Genomic DNA, 22,484 nt, shown 5'->3' on the forward strand with positions numbered 1-22,484 from the left:
TTCCATCCTATCGGATGGAAGCGAATTCCCAGTTGGGAACCCTACGTGTCTGGTTGCATGACTCGTTCCCGTTGTTTACTATGGCTTAGATCGAAATTAATTCGAACATAGTTTAAAAACGATCATGGCTTCAGTCGAACAATCATGATAAAACGAATTAGGCTCATATATATCTATAAAATATTTGGTGCAAGAGCACCCCAACACTGAAATATAATGTAAAAATTTTCTCCATTTTCTGAAACACCCAAGTTTGGTTTTAGAACCATACCTGACTACTGCCATCACTGTAGGTATATTTTAATGCTTAGATTCTGGTTGAAGTTAACTAAGAGTAATGAAGATAGACTAGTAAGAGTGGCATATGAAGAGATGTTGAAATGTGGTTTAAAAACCTCGTGGCCATCCCAAATTAAATCATTACTAGAAAAAGTAGGAATGCCTTATTTATGGAATAATGGTCTTTGCTCTCGCGATGTACCAGCAAATTTAGAAAGCCAGGTACGATTTATATTAGAGAGTCAGGAAATTCAGCATTGGCAAGGGCTGGTTCTTGATTCTACAACCCTACAACATTATAATCAGGCAAAACCTAGTTTTGGGGAGGAAGTTTATTTTAAACTTAATTTACCGGCTATGATTCTACGTCGTTGGATTCAGCTTAGGGCAAATTGTCTTCCAATCCAGAACAGGCAAAAAACGTTCGACAAAAATAAAATGATAGTTGGTCCTGATAGGCGGTATCTTTGTCCTCTTTGTAAAGATGATGATGAAGACTTGGATCATTTTCTCTGGAAATGCCCGGTGCTCTTGGATTTACGGGAAATTTATTTGCATGGTATTAATTTGATGCTTCCGGGTATTCTACAAAATAGTAACCCAACCACAATATTTCGAGTTGGAGTATATATAGAAAAATCTTTAATAAGAAGAAAAAGTTTTATATGATTAATTTCTTTTGTAGTTAGATTTGGTACTTTTTGCGTTTAATTCTGTTTTTTGTGCGTGTTCGTACTGTTGTTAATTTCCTTGCTTGTTTGTTATTTATTTATATGTTGTGTGTATATGGCCCACGGGTTTTTGAAATACACTTATCTATCTATCTATCTATCTATCTATCTATATATATATATATATATATATATATATATATATATATATATATATATATATATATATATATATATATATATATATACATATATATATAATATATATATATATATCTATATATATATATATATATATATATATATATATATATATATATATATATATATATATATATATAAAACAAACTGTTTTCGTTTTGCCCCTAAATGGATGGCTGAAAAGAATGATGTCTGTTAATCAGTCAGGCTTTATCTGTAAAATGTGTCCTAGTCATTTCAATCTTTTGATTCCAGTTTTAAGTTCAAGCAATTTAATAAAAAAAAAAAATAGTTTCAATCTGACAAAAAGTTACCATGATTTGGAAAAAATACTTGTAGAAGTGACCGGTTGACTATCCTTCATGCTAATCCATCTTATTATGAATCCATATCAACCAATAGAGATGTACCGAAAGGGGTAAATTAATGTGTCAAAAGGGGGGTAGCCATAACAATAATAAAGAAGAAAAATACTAATAAAAGGAAAACAAACACATACATAAAATATAGAAATAAAAGTAAATACAAATGGAATATAAAAAATGAAGATAATTATGTCAGATAAAAAGACCTTCTTCCTAAACTTTAACATTACCAAATTCCTAAAAAAAAAAACATTTTTATACGATTTTTAAGTTTTGGTACTATTTAAGCTTCCATCCTATCGGATGGAAGCGAATTCCCAGTTGGGAACCCTACGTGTCTGGTTGCATGACTCGTTCCCGTTGTTTACTATGGCTTAGATCGAAATTAATTCGAACATAGTTTAAAAACGATCATGGCTTCAGTCGAACAATTATGATAAAATTAATTACGCTTATAGATATCTATAAAACATTTGGTGCAAGAGCACCCCAACACTGAAATACAATGTAAAAATGTCCTCTATTTTCCGAAACACCCAAGTTTGGTTTTAGAACCATATCTGACTGCTGCTATCACTGTAGCTTCCAATATTCTAATCTTGCTGTCTGCAGACTTTTATTCTTATTGTCTCAAAGTTTTTTTTCATCTTTGAAAAGTATCCTGGGCCTTGGTTATTCTATATCTAACTTCTTCGCTGCATCCAAAATCTTTAGTAATAATCCTACCCAAGATTAGCTAAACTATATTCCTCTTTACTAAGTTTCAACATACTAATCTGGATTTGCAGACTTATCTTCATATTCCTCCAAACTTTTTTCAACTGTGAAAAAAACATCCTTGGCTTTGGCTATTCTACATTTTAGGTCTTCACTACACCCACCATCTTTACTAATAATAGTACCCAGGTAAGGGAAGCTTTTCACTTGATTAATCCTATCGTTACCCAACATCACCTCTCCATCGTCATTTATTCTTAGTCTGAGTGACTTAGTCGTGTAAACAGTAATTATCAAGCCTGTCTTGCACCCTGTACTCTCAAAATCTCAACAAAATCATTCGTTTCGATAATATTTTCATCTACGGGGTTCGAATCATCTCTATAATGTAAGTCTTCAGAGAGAGTCCACATATCGACTTTCAAATTTGAATGAGATATGAGATATACATTTATTAGAAAAAGAAAACAAACACTATTCGCCATTCGCCTGCCAAGAAAGGCAATAAGTTTAGAAGGGCAAGCGAGGTTATCACCGTCAGCTAATTAAAAGCACGTTCATATCACGCTACTCAATAAATTACCGGTCCAATCGCGGTAATTCAGCAGTGAAAATTTCTTGTTGGTAAATAATTCTATATCATTTGGTATAATCATCTGCTATGTCGGAATAATATAGATTTCCGAAATAGCTTTGTGCATTAGGTATACGTTACTATTTTGAATTTAGAGTTTTGCTAAAAATGGAATTTCTAGACTATCCAGAGTCTTACTCATTTCTGACATAAAAAAAAGAAAAAAAAATGTAGAATGTTTCCTGTATTATTTTCTGTATGTACAATGTATTTGCGTTTTGGAAAAACTGAATAGGGTTTCAGTGCACTAAGGCTCGTTACGATAAAACTCGTTAAAAGGATAAAATTTGGAGTTCAGAACAATGAATACGGGTAAGTACCAAGAATTAAAACTGATGCCAGTGTCGACAAAATTACCAACTGGCGTTTGGTGTTTCTCTGCATGTTTTCAGTCTAATAATAAAGTACAACCTGTTTAATATACATAATCGATGTAGTAATAAGTGTCTGATCTCAAGTTCTGTAGAAAAGATAATTATAAAGCTTAAAGAAATACAAAGAGGACTCGCTACGCTCTTATAAGTTACCTCAGAGTGTCAATGACTAGGGAAAAGTGACTTTCTCCAGCGGTTATGAAAAATACTGATGGCGGAACTTCAGCAAATTTTGGTTCTCCTTTTCTCAAGGGTAACTTTGTGACACCGAGTGAAATAAAGGGGTTTACCTTCATTAAAGACAATAACTGATTTATAATATCGCTTTAAAACTTCGGGCCTTTATAACGACATCGTGTTAAGTTTTTAATCGATTTATGAAATCAGAATTCGCGTTGCCTAATTAATTTCAGTCTATATACTTTTCGTTTTTCAATAGACAACGTTTGTATTGACAACATGTCGGTGAAGATCACTCGGAGGATGCTTGATCGATGCTCCCACAGTATCTCAATTCTTGAAAGGGCCGTCAGAGAGTAAGTCATATTTATTTATTACCTTTATCTTAACAGCTCGAGTCCCGCTCGCTGTATTGGTCTGTTCATTTACTTCGCCTACCCACTGAAACACCTGCCTGACTTATGTTTGACTTCGATCCAACCGCAGATGGATGGAAACGCCCCAGAGATTGACCGCGTATGAGTCGGGCGAATATAATCCGCAATCTACTCACAGCGCGGGGGCATTGACCCCAGTAAAGCTCCTACCCTCGCCCAAAACAGGCCACCCTGGACGACGACTAAAGGCACTGACGTCTGGTTCCCTCTACACTGGTGATGCTGCTGAGCAAGAGCTTTAAGTCAAGTTGATCTTAATATTTTTGGGGGGATTAAATAATATAATGCATGGTCATTGAGAAAGAGCCTCAAACTTATAAAATTACTTTAAAAAAAAGTTAGAGCTGATAGACAATTATGGCATAATTTCCATATGGCATAACATTTCCTTAAAAGTCGAAAAATCGAAATATCGTAATGCCTAAGAATGCACTTATTTGTGATTTTGAGTTTTATAATCCTCTGAAAGTTTTTTATTTGCATTTAACGAGTTTGATGTAATCTGGGTTTTCATTTAGCAATATGAATGTTAAATTCTGTCTTTGATATAAGCCAGAATTTTTTCAAAACAATTATGTACAACAATTTTTATTTTAAAAATCAGAAACAAAGGCAGTTTCATACAAAACAATTTGATACAAATCAAATCGTTTTATTTGAATAAACTCATAAAACCGGCAATATACTAAAAAAAAATCGTCACAACACTAAAATATGGCAATGACAAACAAAGTAAAATTTACAATCCTTTATATCTACAAAATCGATTCAATTTTAAATTCAAACAAGTTAAGAAACTACACGACGTAATCACACTCATACTATAGAATTACAACATCATGATTGCTGAGTCAAAGCAACATAGTCAAGAACGAACTCCAACCCATAGTAACTGAAGTTTAAGAATGCTTAAAAAAAGACTGTTAAGTGAGGAAAATTGCCAGCTAAAGGTAATTCAGGAATAGTGACTATTATTTTAATTTGTCTCAATAGTAATAGTGTATTACGTGAACAAATTAGTGGGAATTTGAAAAAAAACCTGAGACACAACAAAAATAATGTCGACTCGAAACGAGAATTGTACCATTGAAATCACGGCAGCCTAAAACTTCTTTAGGGGAATTACTGTCCCCCATCGCAATCGCTAAGGAAAATGAGTTTTTCGCTTGGGATGTCTTGATATGTTTCCTTTTTTTTCAAATAGTTCGTGGTAACGAACAGTAAGTAAAGAGTAACACGGCTCAATAGTAACCGAAACTAAAAACATCAATTGACACATCAAAAGAATCGCCTTATTATTATGCTGATTACAAATAGCCTAGAAAGGCCTCGAGACGGAGATCAGTACCGCCGGTTCAGACCTTAAGGGTCTAGTATCGCATCCTTTACCTTTATAAATAGACTTGTAAAGTGTGATCTTCCTCTGTGTTCTCTTCTTTGGAGTCTTATGGTTACGTTAGCCTACAATATGGTGTTTGACCGTTGGAAGACGTCTAGCGTCTCAAACGTTTATAAAGTTTATGTGTAGAGTATAAAATGTTTATATATACATATAATGCAGTTGGAACAGTAAATGTACATACGACGATGACAGAAACAGAGTCAGAACTGACTCAGTCAATCTTACTTGGTCGCTTATAACCAGTTAACCTAGGACACGGAAATCTGAAATATGATAGGAATTGTCCTAATTTTAACCAGTCAACTTTACAACTCTTGAACGTATCATGGAAGAGGAATTACTTGCAGAATTTAGAATATTGATATATAGTCATCTAGGAAATTGAGATCTGATAGAAACTGACAATTTAACTGTGTATCTAACATGGAAAAGCTTATAGATTTAGGAGGGTAACACCCTCTTAAAGCTAGGAATCCTAATGAAAATCACGTAATAGATTTCATAGTATCAGCGAACCATACTGTAGAGGTTTCAAGCTCCCATCTTCAAAAATGTGGAATTTTGCATTTTTTTTTCAAGCGAAATGGATGCGTTTTGTTTTGTTTGTTTGTTTGTTTTCTCCAGAGGTGATCGTATCGAACAGAAATTTGTCCTTTGTTTACGTACAGTGCTTGTTATTAGGAATTATGCATGCGTTCTTCGTCTGGGAAGAGAGTGAATTTTATGCTAGGAGGTATTTTCCGCAGGGATAATTTTCTGTGGAGAGGAAGTTTTCGGAGAGAGAAATGTTCTGGGAAAATTTTACACTGGAGGAATTTGCCAGAATTTCTATACAAAATTCTTTTCACTTCATTTTGAACAACAAGAAGCAAAAGTACTAAGAAACTTTAGCACGAAGAGCAAGGTATTGACCCCCCATAGCAATTTCTGCTCATTTAAGTTTTAATTTTAAACTGACGTGGTATCTGCCTCCTTTTATTCCGAGGAAAGTTGTTCTCTCTCGTAATCATCAAGAGAATAAAAACCAGCTTTTGACTCAGTAGATAGAGTAACATTCAGGCAAATACTTTCACATTACTCCATATCGGAAAAAATCATTAAACTTATCATCGCTTTCTATAAAGATACAGAATGCTCTGACAAACTGGAAAAGGGGATATCAAATATTTTAAAATAGTGACAGGAGTAAATTAGGGATATGTCCTCTCTCCTCTACTGTCCATCCTTGTTGTTAAATCATCCTTAGTAAATGTGAGGGATATGGGATTTATATTGGTGAGCCGTTCAGACTTGGAGATCACGATTTTGCTGACGACATAAGCCTTCTTGAAACTTGCAAACTGAGATTGAAGACTTTCATAGATTGCGTTGAAAATGCAGCAGAACAGTTTTGACTAAACATAAACATAAATGAAACAAAAAGCATAGTCACCAGTGGATCTCCTCTTGATATTAGGTGTGGAGATGACCGAATAGAGCTGGTGGTTGAGTTTAGGTACCTGGGCAGTACAGTTGAAAACACTGGCTCAAACGCAAGAAAAGGCCAACCTAAGCTGGGACAAGCACATGGGGCGTTTAACCATCTTAGACGAGTTTGGAAATCTAAAAAATACTCTTTGAGGCTACGACTGTTCCGAAGTGATGTTCTGTCAGTACTGCTTTACGGATCTTAGACCTGGCACCACAATCAGCAATAAGAGAAAAAAAAACGATCATTCAAAAATACTTGCCTCAGAAGAATTCTAAATATAAACTGGACCCAGAGATTAAAAAATGACACCATCGGACAACAGTTCCAGCTACCTTTAATAACAGACGTTATCCGTCAACGTAGGTGGCGTTATCATGGGCATGTCATCAGGATGGGCAGAAATCGCTTGCCCAACTCCATCCTCTTCTGGCAACTAGAAGGATCAAAAAGACGAGGCGTCTTTGGGTAGAAACACCCAAAGACGTTCACACAGAAGAGACTTGTCAAATATACAGAAACGTCCAGAAGATACGTCCCTACAGGCCGAATGGGAAGACGTACTAGCTGCAGCACATCTCCGAGATGACTGGAGACTTTTTGTGGATGCCCTGGGTTCCTCTGGAGGCACAAGACAAACTAAGGTCTAAGGTAAGTTTAATTTTGCTCCTTACTTTCAGTTGTATAATTTTTTTATTTTTATTTAATCCTTCAAAAGAAACGAACAAAACCTTTTCATATCTCAAGTGCTGCAAGGTGATCGACTGTAGTTTGGGAACGGCTACTGCCGGTTGGCGAGGAGTCCAGGCCTCAGGGAATGATAAAAAGTGTAAGGAAACTTTGGCAAATACGGGGGGTTTAAAACGAAAAAATTATAGACCCATAGGTGCTATTAAATTAGCTTTGTGTAGGCTAACCTCTTATAGCGGATTGCAAGCACTGGAAATTTTATCTCAAAGCATTTAGATTTTTTGAAACAGTCTTCAGATAAGTGTTGAAAAGTATGTTCATTTTGGAAACTCAGCATAATATGAACGACCTCATGTCGAATTTGCTAGAGGTTGAAGCCCATGCTTGAAGTTGACGCTTCTATTTTGGCAGATTTTTAATATCAAAGTAGTCAATGTATAACCATACGTGCAAAGAATGAGGGATAGGGTGATTCTATACCGTGATGTTCAACACAGGGAGGCGGGTGGAAAAAATTAGATGAACACTGTTCTAAAAATTCACGTTTCGCGTTTTGACCCCCACTCCCCCTCTTCCTCCTATAAAAAATTGCAATACCCCTCGCCCTCAAAGGGGTTCTCTGTGCACTTATCAATATAAGCATATCCATCATATATCAGGATAGGCTAGTGCATCAATCTATATGTCATGTAAACTGGGGAAGAAAGGAAGGAGAGTCCCCACCTGAAAGTGGCTTGAGTGAAAAAGTGAAGAATAGTGGCCTAAAAACACATATTTTTTTGACATTTTTGCTCCCCGATCTCCTGAAAAACCTCTCTGATCTCCTTTCCCTGAGACTGAACGTTTGTATAACTGTGGAATTGATTTATATAGACGTTTCGGATTAAAGATGAATTATTAATGCAATTAATACTCATTCTTTTTATAGAATAAGAGAAACAGATATGGAGCGAATACAAAACGAGTATCAGCGTTTAGTTGAAGGTCTCCGGGAAGCTTCAGTTCGGCGTGAGGCTGATGTAATACTTGCAAATCCTGCACTTCCCAATGACGTTTTAGAAGGTAACGTAAGTCTGGTAATTGCAACCCCGTATGTTCCAAAATATTTAAAAAATTTAGCCAAGTCCCCCGCCATGATTACGCAACCGGAATTAGCCTTAGGAAATAAACTAGTTACATTTATGAAAAAAATATGTATCGATAATCAATAATAACCCTAGCGAATTCTAAATGTAAACTCGAGAAAAAGAAATAGATCTTGTCTTTTTATGTCTTTAAACGAGCAACTGTGTATGTGTTTGATGCATGAATTTTTTCTTAAAAACGGCTCCAATTTTTTTTTTTTTTTTTTTTTTTTTTTTTTTTTTTTTTTTTTTTTTTTTTGAAAATTTGCTCCCTGGGATTATTTGGTCTGAAAAAAATGATCCAGATAGGTCCTTGGTAAAATTTGTATAAAGCCTTAGTTTTAGAAAAAAGTTCATATGAGTGACGTCATAGTTACCCCCCCCCCCCCTTCAGACAAAATGGTGTCGTTTTTAGTATCTATGACGCGTGCAATTTAAAAAAGATTACAAATGATTCTGAACAGCTAAAGAAAAAGGTATGGAACAAGAAACAAGAAAAATTACACTGAATTGCAAACGAAAATATTGCACAGCGAAATTCGCCGTTAGAAGACGAAACAAAATTACATGGAATGAAGGAACGTGTTAGTCGTAAGTTATGATGCGTGCAAAATTACACAAGAAAACAAATGACTCCGAACAGCTAAAGAAATAGGCAAAGAACAAGAAAAAGCAAAAATTACATTGAATTCTAAACGAAAATATTACCTACAACTAAAGAATATCATGATAATTATGATGTTGCGTAATTTAGATAATAACTTCAGAAATTATAATGGATTAAGGAAAGTGTTAGTTTAGAATTTGTAAAGGATAAACATGAAGGAGGAATTTAATTCTTGCCAGAATTTTTTAATCTAACTGAAATTACTGTTTTACCACCGTATGAATTAAAACATAAGAATAAAACAGCAATTATGTCAGAGGACGTAGGCATTGGAACAGTTCCTGGCTGTTGCTAAATTATGTAGCAGCGCAATTAAAGCAAAAATATAAACACTGGGGAAAAAACGGGAAAATCGAACGAATCTGCAATGGAAACATGACGCCCCATGATGTCATGCAAATTTACATGATTTTGAATGAATCTGAACAGATAAGGCCCAAGATGCACGAAAATGAATTTCAAACGAGGTATGTGGCTAGAAGACATATGACAATAAGCATAACAACAAATCCCAAACGAAAATAATGGACAAAGAAGTCTGGGGTTAGAATATATGCAACAGATGATTATGTCACAACAAGCCCCAAGAGAAAACAAATCCTATAAAACGGACGATTCTTTGATGCATTAAAAGGAAGAAGGAATTGAATTCACGCCGGAATTTCTTAATTCAATTGAAATTGCTGATTTGACACCTCATGACTTAAAATTAATGATTAATGTAACGAGTATGCTTCTGCGTAATTAAAGAGTCAAATGTATACAAGCCTGCCGTGTGACAAGTGCCGGAACCCGTGTGAAGCCCGGGGGCCTCCAATTTGGGAAATTCTGCTCAGTGAGCCAAAGTTGTGGATTTTTCTGCAGGAATTCTGGAAATTGTTAAAATTTCATTGTTTTAAAGCTGATGAATTTGGTGTGTTATTCCCAACCGTCTAGTTGTTTATTTTTCTTTTTTAACTTTTCGGGATGTCTGGTAATGTGTTTATGTTGTGATTCTTTCTTTCTTTCTTTTTTTGTTGTTGTCTGGGTGTCTGAGTAGGTTAAGTTCCTTTTTTTCCTCTCTCCTTTTCTTCATTTTGCTTTTATTTCGTTTGAATTGTTTTTGTTGATGTTGTTAGTATTTTTAGTCCCTTACAGGTCAGATTCTCTGGACAATTTTTTTTATCTTCTTTTTTTATTCTATTTAAATGAAGTTTTAGCAAGCTAATTCATCAAAGTTAGTTTTCCTCAAAAATTATTATCTTATTGTGACAAAGTTTTTTCTGGAATTATGTTGGATAGTATGTTGCTCTAGCATTCAAAGGCTCTGATTTTTGTTTCAGAGGCTGTTCCTGGTACTATCAGAAAAGCAGATAGCTTTATTAACTTCATGAGGCGTTTTGTTGACTATTTGATAATGAGACTGAACATTCAGCATGTAGTTATGGAGTCGCCACCAAGCTTTCTACTAGATATTCAACAAAAAGTCGATATTGACAGAAAACCTCTGAGGTACTGATTCATTACTATGTTACTCTTATTAAATAAACTGTTAGTTACTAAGTTTGTCTGAGAGGCTGCTTTATATTTTCATTTTTCTGTTCAAGATTTACCGCTATATAACTATAAAACGTAACTACAAAGAAAGGTCGAAAAAGGCTTTCTTGTAGATATTCATTAAAAAGTCGATATTGACAGAAAACATCTGAGGTACTGATTCTTTACTATGTTATTCTTATCGAATATAAAAAAAAACATTTTTTTTTCTAACTGGTAGTACGTTAACATTGCTGCTTAAAACAATCAGGTTTTATACCGTATATAAGGGGGCTATCCTTTCCTCAACTCTCGCTTTTTACGCTAAGGTCTTAAAGTTTAAAAAAACTTCAAATTCAACGGCGCTTGTGTTTGAGTGTATTTTCTTAAAGACTTGTGACAAAAATCAAACTTTAGCGTAAAGAGAAAGGGTCGAGGAAGGAGTCGCCGTGCTCATGTGGAATAGTTTCCGTTTATGTTAAATTTTATATTGTTTTAAATTTTATGCTTTCGTTTGAAAAATTTTTTTTTTTCATATAATTTCTGACCATGTTTCGTACAATGCCAGTAAACCCCCTTCCCTCCCCCTGTTAAAAACTTCCCCTTGAAAGTTTCCTGTGGAAATTTCTCTCCCTTTGAAAAATTCTTCCCATGGAAAATCCTCCCTTAAAATCCATACGTTTTCCAATAACAAATGCTATATGTTAACAATTGGCAAATTGTATAACTTTACCACTTTTGACCTGGCCTTGGGTGGAAATTGGGTATTAAGTATCGAAATTTTTTAATCATGATGTTATTTTCGGCCTCTCCTGACTTGAATAAATAGAAAACGATGTTTCAATCTACCAAATGGTGCATAAATAAAAATTTTGATTTTTCATCCCCTCCTGACCTTGCTTGGGTGGAAATTTTGGTACTAAGTAATGAAATTTTCCAATTATGATATCATTTTCGGTCTTCCAGGATGAAACGACCTTTCAATCCAGAAAAATTGCAGAAATTTATATTTGGGAATCCCTCCCTCATTCCCTTCTTTTCCCTAAAAAAAAAAGAGTATCTGCACGGCCAATTTTGGATATGTACCTAAGGAAATTTTTCTGAACATTTGGGTGCCCAAAATATTTTTGTTGCTCAATTGCTGAGGTTTGTCCGTTTTTCGTAGTTTTACTGGACTGTATGTCAAAATTGCGATCGGATGTCTCTGGTGGAAAATGAGAGTGGGAGGGCGGCTAGTTGCTCTTCAATCTTTTTGGGCATTTTAAAAGGGTACTAGACCTTTTGGTTTTTGTTAGAATGAGCCCTGTCTTGATCTTCTAAGACCTTGATTCGATATGGTTACTCGTGGGGAAGACAAAATAAAACAAATAAACATGCATCCATGATCTTTCATCTGACAAAAAAATGGATTTTTCCACATTTGTGTTGATAGAAGTTTGAGACGTCTGCAGTAAGGTTCTCAGATGTGTTAAATCTGATGGTGTGATTTTGACTAAGATTGCTTGGCTTCGGAAGGTTTCTCGCTTTTTGCAAAGGCGTCCCTTGACATCTTGCTTGATGAGAGAGATATATATTTATTTGCCAAAAAACTACATACAAATTTGTCTTTTAAGCACCTAGTTGACCGATACAAACTGAAAGTCTCCAGGAGCCTTGGGGTCCTTAAAAAACTATAACATATATTTAAAGGGTTTATTCTGAGAATCCCTTTCTGCAGCCTAGCTCAGTCTTGTGTTCATATTGTTCAGTTATTTGAACGTCAACTTTCCCCTCGTCACTTAGGCCACTTTCAAAACTTCATGATTAAACAATAACAAACCGTTCCTTACTTAAATCTTTAAAGCTTGATTTGAAATCTTTTTATTTTCTATCTTGTGCTTCTTTCACTTTTTTAAAGTTGTATGTTTATCGTCCTGCTTCTCTATGTAGTAATATGTCTTTAGTTTCTGATCAATCGACATATTGTCTCCGCACTTACAACGACCTACAGATTGCTCTTACTCCGTCAATACGGACTTGCTTCAAGCCTCTGACAGTTGGAATATTATATGCAACACGCTTGCAGTGGCTGCATGAAGCTGTCACTCGTTTGATTAAGTTTGCTTAGAATAAGTTTTTTACCGTATTTCCTTAGAGTTGATTTCTCTGGGTTAGGTTGGATGTTTAATGGAGTCGGTGAGATTATTCGATACCTCCCTGCCTAGGTTGTGATTTAGGGGATTGTTAAGGTGGGTGACTCGATTCTAGATTTTGTTTATAATTCTTTGTTGGTATTATTTTTTTCCCCTTTTCCTTCCTGGCCACGAAACCTTACGCGGGAGGTTATGTTTTAGTTGATTGTGTTGTAAATTTATTGACAAATGAAAGAACTCAGAAAACTTAGTCGTTATTGACAGAAAATCCCTGAGGTACTGATTCTTCACTGTGTCGTTCATTGTTTATTGAATAAAATGCTGCCTGCTAAATATGTCTTGAGAGGTTGCTTTCTATTTCATTTGTTTATTTAAGTTTTACCGTAAAGAATCAAATTAACGTAACAACAAGGAAAGGCCCAAAAAGGGGAGCCCTTTTAGTACAAGAATTTTAAAATATAAAAAATCAACATGCTGAATTCAACTCATAATGTTTGTAATGTACAATATTTAAATCATTTTTAAATTAAAGTACTGGCCTCAATAAATCATTCCTTTCCAAATTCTCATGTGTAAACTAATTGAATTATCTATTTGTGTGAAAATATGACATACTTTTTACTAATTCTAGATGCGTCGTTTCATTGGATTAAATAATAAAAACAAGGCCTTTTTAACCGAAAGTGAGGAGAATCATTAAAACTCGAAACGAACAGAAATTCGTATATGAAGGGTTACCGCCTCCTCAACACCTTGCTCCTTACGCTAAAGTTTGACTGTCTTCCTCAATTTTTTAAGAACGGCTACTGAAACACAGGGCCGTTTAATTAGAATAGGAAGCTTTTTCAAAAGTACTAACAGCTTTAGAGTGAAGAGCAAGGTATTGGAGGGAGCAACCCTTCATATATGGAATAATTTCTGTTCGTTTTGAGTTTTAATGTTTCTTCTTACTTTCACTTAAAAAAAACTTGATTTTAAAGATTTAATTTCTGATCGTTTTTCAAATAATGCCGGTAGATCTGGTTCACCCTCCATGAAATATACCCTCTCCCCTTCTCATGGGAAACTCCCCCATGGAAATTTCTTCCAACGTGAAGTACCCCCCTCCCCCTGCCTGTCAAAATCCCTCAGTACAGTTTCATCCGCGCTTAAAATCCCACTCCCTGTAAAATTTATTGCGGACGATTCAGCGTAAAATATTCTCCTTGGCATGGTTTCATTTGAAAAAGGATTGAATCTCGAATCGGTTTCTCGATTACTCTCCGTGGTAATCGAACGCCCCTTTCCGTGGAAATATTTTTCCCAGAAATCACAATGCGCGGAAAATAGTCCCCAGATAATTCCCCTGGAACCTCTCCACATGCAAAATTTGGTTGGCAAAGATAATGCAAGACAATGAAAAAGAATTTCGCACAGGAATTCAATCAAATACCCCTAGTGTAAAATTTCTCCTGGAAAATTTACCCCCCGGATATTTCCCCCCAAGGAAGATTCTCCCTATGGAAATCCACCCCAAGCACTAAATCCCCTCCCGACGAAAAATGTCTGTATACTTCCCAGTAACAAATTCTATTCGTAAATAAAAGGCAAATTTCATAACTTACAGGCCTCTCCAAACGCACTTTGGGTTTCTATACTTGCTGTACTTTTGCTTCTTTTGTGGTTGCTTCTTTACTTTGTTCTATGCTGTTTGCTTTTATTAGTATATACTACGTACTCCGTACTACTCTATACTTTTATATTATTTGCACTCAAGGGTTCTAGGCTATTCGTTCCATATTCTATACTTCTGCACTTTCCCTTCTTAGCTGTAAGCTTGTCACAATTATTATTTATACTTGTACATTATGTTTCTAGGCTATAGATAGACTTATAGATCAAGTTTATCCTATTTATAGATTTTCTTTGGAAACACTTATTCTCCTTAAATCGCCATAGCAACTACTGTCCTCTGACTGTCTGATGTTTCTTTTTTTATGGTACTATTCTTTCATATCTTTTAAAAAATTCTAAATATCACCTATATAAAATTTTCCATCTCTTTTTAATCGCTCTTGGAGTTACTGTCTAATCCCCCACCCCCGGATGTTTCTTCTCTTACGGTCCTATTCATATTTTTTTCAGGTTTTAGAATATTGGTTATATCATCATTTGTTTTACATATTTTTTTATCCATCATATGGTTTGATGGATAAAAAATTAATATGGTTTGATGGATAAAATGTATAAAAATAATACATTTTGTCTTGTGTAAATTGTACAGAAAATTTATATTTCTTCTCTTCCAAACTTGTAACTATTGTCGTCTTTCCTCTTTTGTTCCTTTTTTTCACTGTACAATGTATTTATTTTTCGCTTTTAAAATCTTGGCCTTGTCTTTCTTGTATGTATATATACTCTTGGCCTATAGGATACTACTACTACTAACAACCCTCCGCAGCACCAAGCCGCCCGAGGTTAGACAGTAGCGCAGGCTCCTCCTCCATCCCAATCTATTCAAAGTCTTCCTCTTTAGACCCTCCTAGGAAGTTCCTATTTCCTTTAAATTTTTCTTTATGACATTCTCCCACCCCAGACGAGGACGAATTGCTTTCTGTTTAGCCCTAGATGGCTGGCCAGAAAGGACAATCTTTGGCAATCCGTCATCCTTCATCCGCAGAATGTGCCCTAGCCATCTCAACCTTTCTTTCATTATAGAAAGTGGGATTGAACCATATTTTTCGTACAACCTATTATCTGAAATACTGTCAGTCAGACGGGTACCCAGAAAAATCCGTAGGCGATTTCTCTGGAAAATACCTAGCAAATCTTCATTTGCTTATCGGGGCGACCATGCTTCAGAGCCATATTTGACCACTGTCATCACTGTACCTTCCAATATTCTAATTTTGGTTTGCAGACTTATCTTTTTATTCTTCCAAACTTTATTTAGCTGTGAAAAAAAAAAAACACCTTGAGCCTTGCCTATTCTACTTTTAACATCTTCACTGTTCCGACCATCTTTACTAATAATATTACCAAGGTAAGTGAAGCTGCCCACCTGATCAATCTTTTGGTTACCCAACGTCATCTTTCCATCTTAACTTATTCCTAACCTTAGTGACTTGGTCTTCTTAACATTAATATTCAAACATATTTTAGCACCCTGAACTCACAAAACCTCTAAAAGTTCATTCATTTTGCTCACACTTTCATCTAGGATGCCTAAATTATCACCACAACGCTTGCTCGTGATCAATAAAACTGAGGACCAAAGGTGTTTGACAACTAAGGCATTTCTTAGTTACTTACCTAAGAGTGAAAATTTGGTTGACATATCCTCTACCTTTTCTAAAACCACATTGTTCTTCTCTTAAAACTTTGTCTACAGCATGTCTCAGTCTAAAAAGTATCTTATTACTGAGTAATATGCTACCTACAGAGACCAGACTAATGCCTTGATAATTACGACTCTCACTCTTATCACCTTTCTTATACAGTGGTATAATTAAAATCACTCTTAAAATTGTTATGTATTTCCCCTTAAAAAAAAATCATATTCGTAATCTTCAGTAACTTATTTCTAACGTCAGAGCCACCATATTTAAGAAACTCATTTACCACACTACCAGCATCTGGAGCCTTATTATTTTTTAATCGTTTTAGTACTGTCGCTAATTCTTCCTCACAAGACAAATCTTTCTTCACATCCAAGGTATCAGAAACTTTTTCATTTTCCTCTACATCTTTTCCTGCAACTGTCTCTTTAACTTATGACTAATCACTGATCACCTGATCACTAATTGTGGCCCCGTTCCTATTTTTAACTAGGACAAATCCGGATTGACTACCCCTCTCAATTTATTAGCATGGCAGTTCAATATCTTACTATTATGCCGTCTAGCTGCATCTTCCAGATCCTCGGCGATTTTATCCATGGCCTCCACTTCACACCTATTTAGTTCATCAGTTAATGTTTTCTCCACTTGATTTACATTCCTTTTGTTTTCATATGCTCTATCACTCAGATAATTCTTGTACAAACCCCTTCTCCTCCCTATTAAACATGAAGCTTTTTCACTAGTATTCCTAGCTGCATTGTTGACTATCTTCCTTAAGACACGATCAGCAACTTCGCAAATTGTTTTTCTAAAATTATTCCAGCCATCTTCCACGTTGTCAAGTTTTAAACTCTCAAGTTTAGTATTCAACTGTTCCTGGAAAGTTTCTCTCAAATTCTCATCCTGGAGTCTACTAACATCATAACTTCCCGGAGGTCGTTAACCTTCCGGAATTTCAGCTTTAAATTAACCCTAGACACTACTAGATGTTGATATTTACTTTTAATATCAATAACAACACTTCTATGTGCCCTAGTATCTTGTCTTGACCCTGCCAGTCTTTGGTTTACTATGACATAATCAATAAGGTTTGCTGTGTTACCATTAAGTGAATACCATGTCAACTTATGGGTCATTTTATGACCAAACACCATATTGGTTATAACTAGATTGTTATACATACAAAATTGAAGAAGTCTGATTTTTGAATTGAAATCGAATAGTTTTGGGCATCAAGTCATGGCTAATTGTTGAAAAAGCCAAGACAGATAGTCCAATTGAGTGATAAGCAATCCTGGCATTAACCCCCCTTATTAGGATTGTTTAAAAATGATTTTAGTTCCTTTGTTAATAGATAGTTTATTAATTACTGTTACAAAAAGGTATAATTGCTGTTTTCTTTTCTTATATCAAATTTATCTAAGGTAGAATATCATCTAGCCCTATTTCTACTGACCTGGGTGTTTAAATCTCTCAGTAAAAACACCATATTTCTACCTGTGACACTGTCTTTTTGCTCCTGTAACTGTAAGTAAAATTCATCTCAGTCACTAGTATCTCCGTCACTCGGTTTAAGAAGGGAATGTACTACTATAACAGATACCCTGAACTTTTTAATCATACAATGAGCAATTAGTAATCTATTATTAATGTTTTCCCTGCCTAAACAAGACTTGGCAGATTCCTTATTCATCATGAGCTCTACTCCCTGTTTATCTACCCCATCCTTCCTGCCTGAGTAAATAAATTCTATATCACCTAATTTGATGCTTCCTACCCTTGGGATGTGATTTTCTAAAATTCCTAATAAGTCCAGCTCGAATCGTCTGAATTTGTCAGTCAGAATGTCGATACGATAGTCACTTTTTAACGTCGTAACATACCAAGTTCCAATTTTGTTGTTCTTTAAATCATTGAAATTATTTTGGCCTCAGGAAAAGCAATGATCCCCGATACCAGTGTTGGACGAGGATCAACCTATCTTTTCAATTCTACACCAAAGCGCTTAAGCCGGCTTAGAACCGGATAGCAAGAAGTCACTGGGACCTCCATTATGAATGAATGCTTTGTGCAATCCTGGGTCTATCTTGGTCGCAACATGGTTTTCAGCTCTTAGCGATGCTCTTCTATCAACAAGAATCGAAATCCGACACAGACAGTTCCTAATCTATTACCTCCGACTTATTATATATCCATGCCTACAAATATTATGCTACTATGAGGATATGTAAAAATATGTAAAAAATATTTATTATAAAAATATATAATAAATATTTTTTACATTATCTTTTTAATATATATTTAGAATAAAAAAAATGTTTGAAAGTTTATGAAGTATTTTGCCTGAAAAGATATCAGATACCTCAGCCTTTTTTTGTATATTTACGTCTATAGATAGTTTTATGTCTTCTTTTTCTTATAGATTTTGTTCCGAAAGGCTTTCATCTCTTCTTAAAACCTTGGAAATCCGAGAGTTGGCTGATTTCTCCCCGTTAGCAAAAGTAGCTCAGTTTGCGACGCTTGTTTCGACATATCTTAAAGGATTTACTATTATCATTGAAATAACTGAGGAAGGTGGAAGTAATCTTGGTAATCCTACTTTGTACCTGAGGTATTTAAAACCTTCTATTTGTTTTTCTTACCAAAAAAATTTGTCTGCTAAACCGTTTTCTGTGTTTTTTCCCTCTTTATTTTCATTCAAAAATAGCTTAGTTTTTAAGCCTCTTTTGACATGTCATCTAGGGTTGCTCTACCATTGTTGAAATTATCAAGGAGTTGGGAGCGGAGTAAGGAGTTGAGAGAAGTTAAAAAAATACTTTACGAAATGCCCTCGAAAATTTGTTTATATAGAATTTTGTTACTTTTTACGACTCGGACAAAAATGTCAAGGGGGATGGGAGCTCAGACACGACGAACTCCCCCTCCTCCCGGATACAGCCCTGCTTAATTAATTTATTATCTTTTGAATTTTTCTGATACAGTCTAGTGTCTTACTAATATTCAGTCCTTCCAGTATTCTCGGATTTTCCCGTTTTTTTCCAGAATTTGCCGGAAAGATAATTTTATTCTTCGAAATTTTCCCGAAAATCAACAGTTTTTATTGCTTGTTAACATTCATTTATTTAAGAACGCTACAAGGAGGCTTTGGAGAATCCGGTTTTCTTTTCTTAGAAACCGCGAAAATTTGGAGACAGTAAAAATGCTACGAATATTATTGGAATCTTGTAGACTAGAGATTTTTAATTTTAAAATGAAGCTGGAATTTGCAGGAGATGTAAAGGGCAAAATAAGTCCGTTGTTACACTACAGAATGGGAGATTCCACGTACTAGTGTGTCCCTTATATGACAATTTTTTTTTTTTGCAATTTTAAAATGCATACCGTCTATACTTTTTACTAATGCTATAAGATGCTCAAAAACATTTTTTTTTGTCTTTCTAGCATTATTGCAACACGTGCCGACGGAGCTTCAAAGTTTAGTAAAAAGCGTTATTTTGTCCTGATATTTCGGTCAGCTATAAAATCACTATAACTGCTATAAAATAAATGAATAAAAGTAAAAATTCAATTAGATAAACATTAATTTTTAATTAAAAATATAAATTAATAACAATCAGTCAGGGTAACTTCTTTTTTGAGTAGTTTTTTTACAGTCCGGATACAATTTTCTATGTTCCTGCACACAGCGCAGCAATAACTGTTCTTGTTCTATGTTAGCCGTTTAATTAATGTCAGCTCATTAAAATCTTGCATTAATTTAACCCCCGGTCAGCAGTATCATTCACAACTCTCAAATAACCTATTCTTCTTTTAGCTTCCAAAAAAGTAGCATAATTGTTCCATGAAGATACATCTTCCTTTAGAAAACTGTCGTCGATAGTCAGTCGTGATAAAAAATTGTTTGTTCTTTTCCGATAAAAATAATCCAGTGTTCTATCTGAAAAAAAAGTAATAATAATAAAATCAAAAATAATTAAAAAATATTACAGAAATTCCATTTAACCTACCAAACAACTTTTGAGTCAGTTCTTCCTCTGATTGGTCGTAGCGTTTGCTAAAATCTGAGATTATGTCCCTGTTGAAGTTGGCAATCATTTTCATCTTAGTTTGGCTATCAACTTCATCATCAAACAGTGACAGAATGACTGTCTCTTCACATAAGTACCACAAATGATGGCTAAACTTGCTTATAGAGGCTTTAGAAATTATTGCGTCAACTTTTTCGTACTCTTTTAACATCTTCAAGAAACGCAAATCTTGGTTGGGTGCTTCGGTTACCACTGTGCATTCGAGCCAAGGTTAACATACAACATCACGATAAATAAGCAAACATCTTGTAGAGCCTTTTTGTCCTTCGCAGGTATTCTGCATTGTGACTGAAGAAAATATATTTTTAAAGAATAGATTGCTCTAGCCATCCAGCGTACCTGATGCATAGCTCCGGAGGGCCTTAGTTTCAGTTTTTTTCTCTGTGTCTCCTCCCAAAAATATTACGCACAGGTCAATTAATTCGTGGTAGTTATCTTTTACAAAATCTTTGTCTAATTCTGCATTATGAAATATTAACAAAACTGGAATATCTGTCTCGGCAACACGTCCTGTTAAGAAATTAAGAGATGGTTCGATTTTACTAGAATCGATGTTTTTCAATTTTCTCTGGGCTTTTTGGACATAGGAACATCTAGGCTACTAGAATTTGCTTAATCCTGGTTTCAAAGACAGCTTTTAGGACTAATTCATAAACATGATGACGACAGGCGAAAAGCAGCGATTCTCTTCCTGAGTTTGCTCCAAAATAGCCCAAGCTCCATTGAAACAGCCAGTATTGGAAGCTGTTGTGTCGCAGCATATTATTTGTACGTTATCGAGAAGATTCCAGGCAAAGAGAGCTGAGATAGCCTTTGCTTAATTTTTTCCAGAAGAACTTTTATTTTCGGCACTGCAAGAAACTTTTCTCTACCGTGAAACGAAGCAATAACTGCTAAGCGTTCTTCTTTTGAAAATCGTCCATCCAACCCGGGTAATAGTTTCCCATCCCAATGGACTATGACTACGTCGGGTACATTGTTTTGGAAGTCAGATTTGATCGTTTCTGCCCTTGATTTTCTAGTTTCAGTACGAATTCGCTGAATCTATGATTTATTAATATGGAAATCATCCCTTCTCAGACCAAGCGCTTCTACCACGGCATTCAGAATGTAAATGAACTCTAATGCTTAACGATCTAAGGCTGCAGCTAGTTTAGGTGTAGTGAGATTCTTTCTACCTCTTTTTGAACTTTGTTTATGGCAGGGTACGTCCGGTGAGCTGTGTTCAGCATTCAAGATCTGTTTTTCGTCAGAACCTTCTAGACTTAGTAAGTTATTTGTGGTGGAAGTAGATGCCAGAGCTAGTGATTCTCTTTGTCTTACAATCCTTTCATCTTCTTTCAATCGTCGTTGTCTATCTTTCCTCTTTTTCCGCCATTTTTTTATCCACACGAACCAAGCATCCCGGTCGACCTGGCTCTCTGTATCATTAAAAATAATTTATCTTCCTCTATTTCATTCTCTCCAAAGCATCAGCTTGTGCAATATCAAACAAATTATCATAATCAATTTTGAAATTATTTTCACGGCTTCTGAACGCAACCTGAGTTCTCCTTTACTGTTTTTTGTAACTCTCTTTACGTTTTTCTTTACGCAGTTAAGAAAAGACCTAATTGGAATTCTGGCTTTTTCGCAAAACTGACTGTTAGTGAAAATGTAAGTCTTGTGATTAAAGAGTGCATCATATTATGATGCACTCTTTAATCATAAGATTTGCACTTTCACTTTCAGTCAGTTTTACCTCGCGAATATTGTAAGATAGAACTGAGAGAACTTGTTGATTATAGGGTAATTTTGCACCATTTATTTGATAGCTAGGCGATCCAATTAGGTAAATATTTTGTTTATCACTCCGTAATTCCACCGACATGTTTACGCATTGAACAATGGAGCACTAATAATGTCAAAAACTACGTGTGACAAATAAAACATGTAGTTAAAAGTCACTGCGCAGGTGCGCAATGCCTACGCAACTTGTATAGACGTATTTAAATCGCAAGTCGGCACGGGTTATCGTTTATAAATCGAACTAATTTTTTTTTTAGACAATATAGGGTTATTACGAAACTTTTAAGAGGTTATGCGTAAAAACATATCGAACTCTAAATTTCCTAATGCACACAATTAAAAATTACTAAATCTATTGTGCGGCTTAGATAGCCTGAAAACATGATCTGTACGGTAAAAAGAAAATTTAGAAAATATAATTGTAAATGGCAA

The 22,484-nt window shown here is 35.1% G+C and overlaps 1 protein-coding gene across 1 annotated transcript in view; it reads left to right on the forward strand.

The window, feature by feature from the left end:
* The window catches only part of LOC136029450 (general transcription and DNA repair factor IIH helicase subunit XPD-like), a 69,549-nt gene that overhangs the window by 19,850 nt on the left and 27,215 nt on the right, over positions 1-22,484 (forward strand). Inside the window, exons 6-9 of the mRNA XM_065707862.1 lie at positions 3,681-3,777; positions 8,347-8,480; positions 10,532-10,700; positions 18,599-18,787. Coding sequence (XP_065563934.1) covers positions 3,681-3,777; positions 8,347-8,480; positions 10,532-10,700; positions 18,599-18,787 — 589 coding nt within the window. The remainder of the gene's footprint in view (positions 1-3,680; positions 3,778-8,346; positions 8,481-10,531; positions 10,701-18,598; positions 18,788-22,484) is intronic.

Source organism: Artemia franciscana, chromosome 7 (genome assembly GCF_032884065.1).
Source record: "Artemia franciscana chromosome 7, ASM3288406v1, whole genome shotgun sequence".
Classification (NCBI taxonomy): Eukaryota; Metazoa; Arthropoda; class Branchiopoda; order Anostraca; family Artemiidae; genus Artemia; species Artemia franciscana.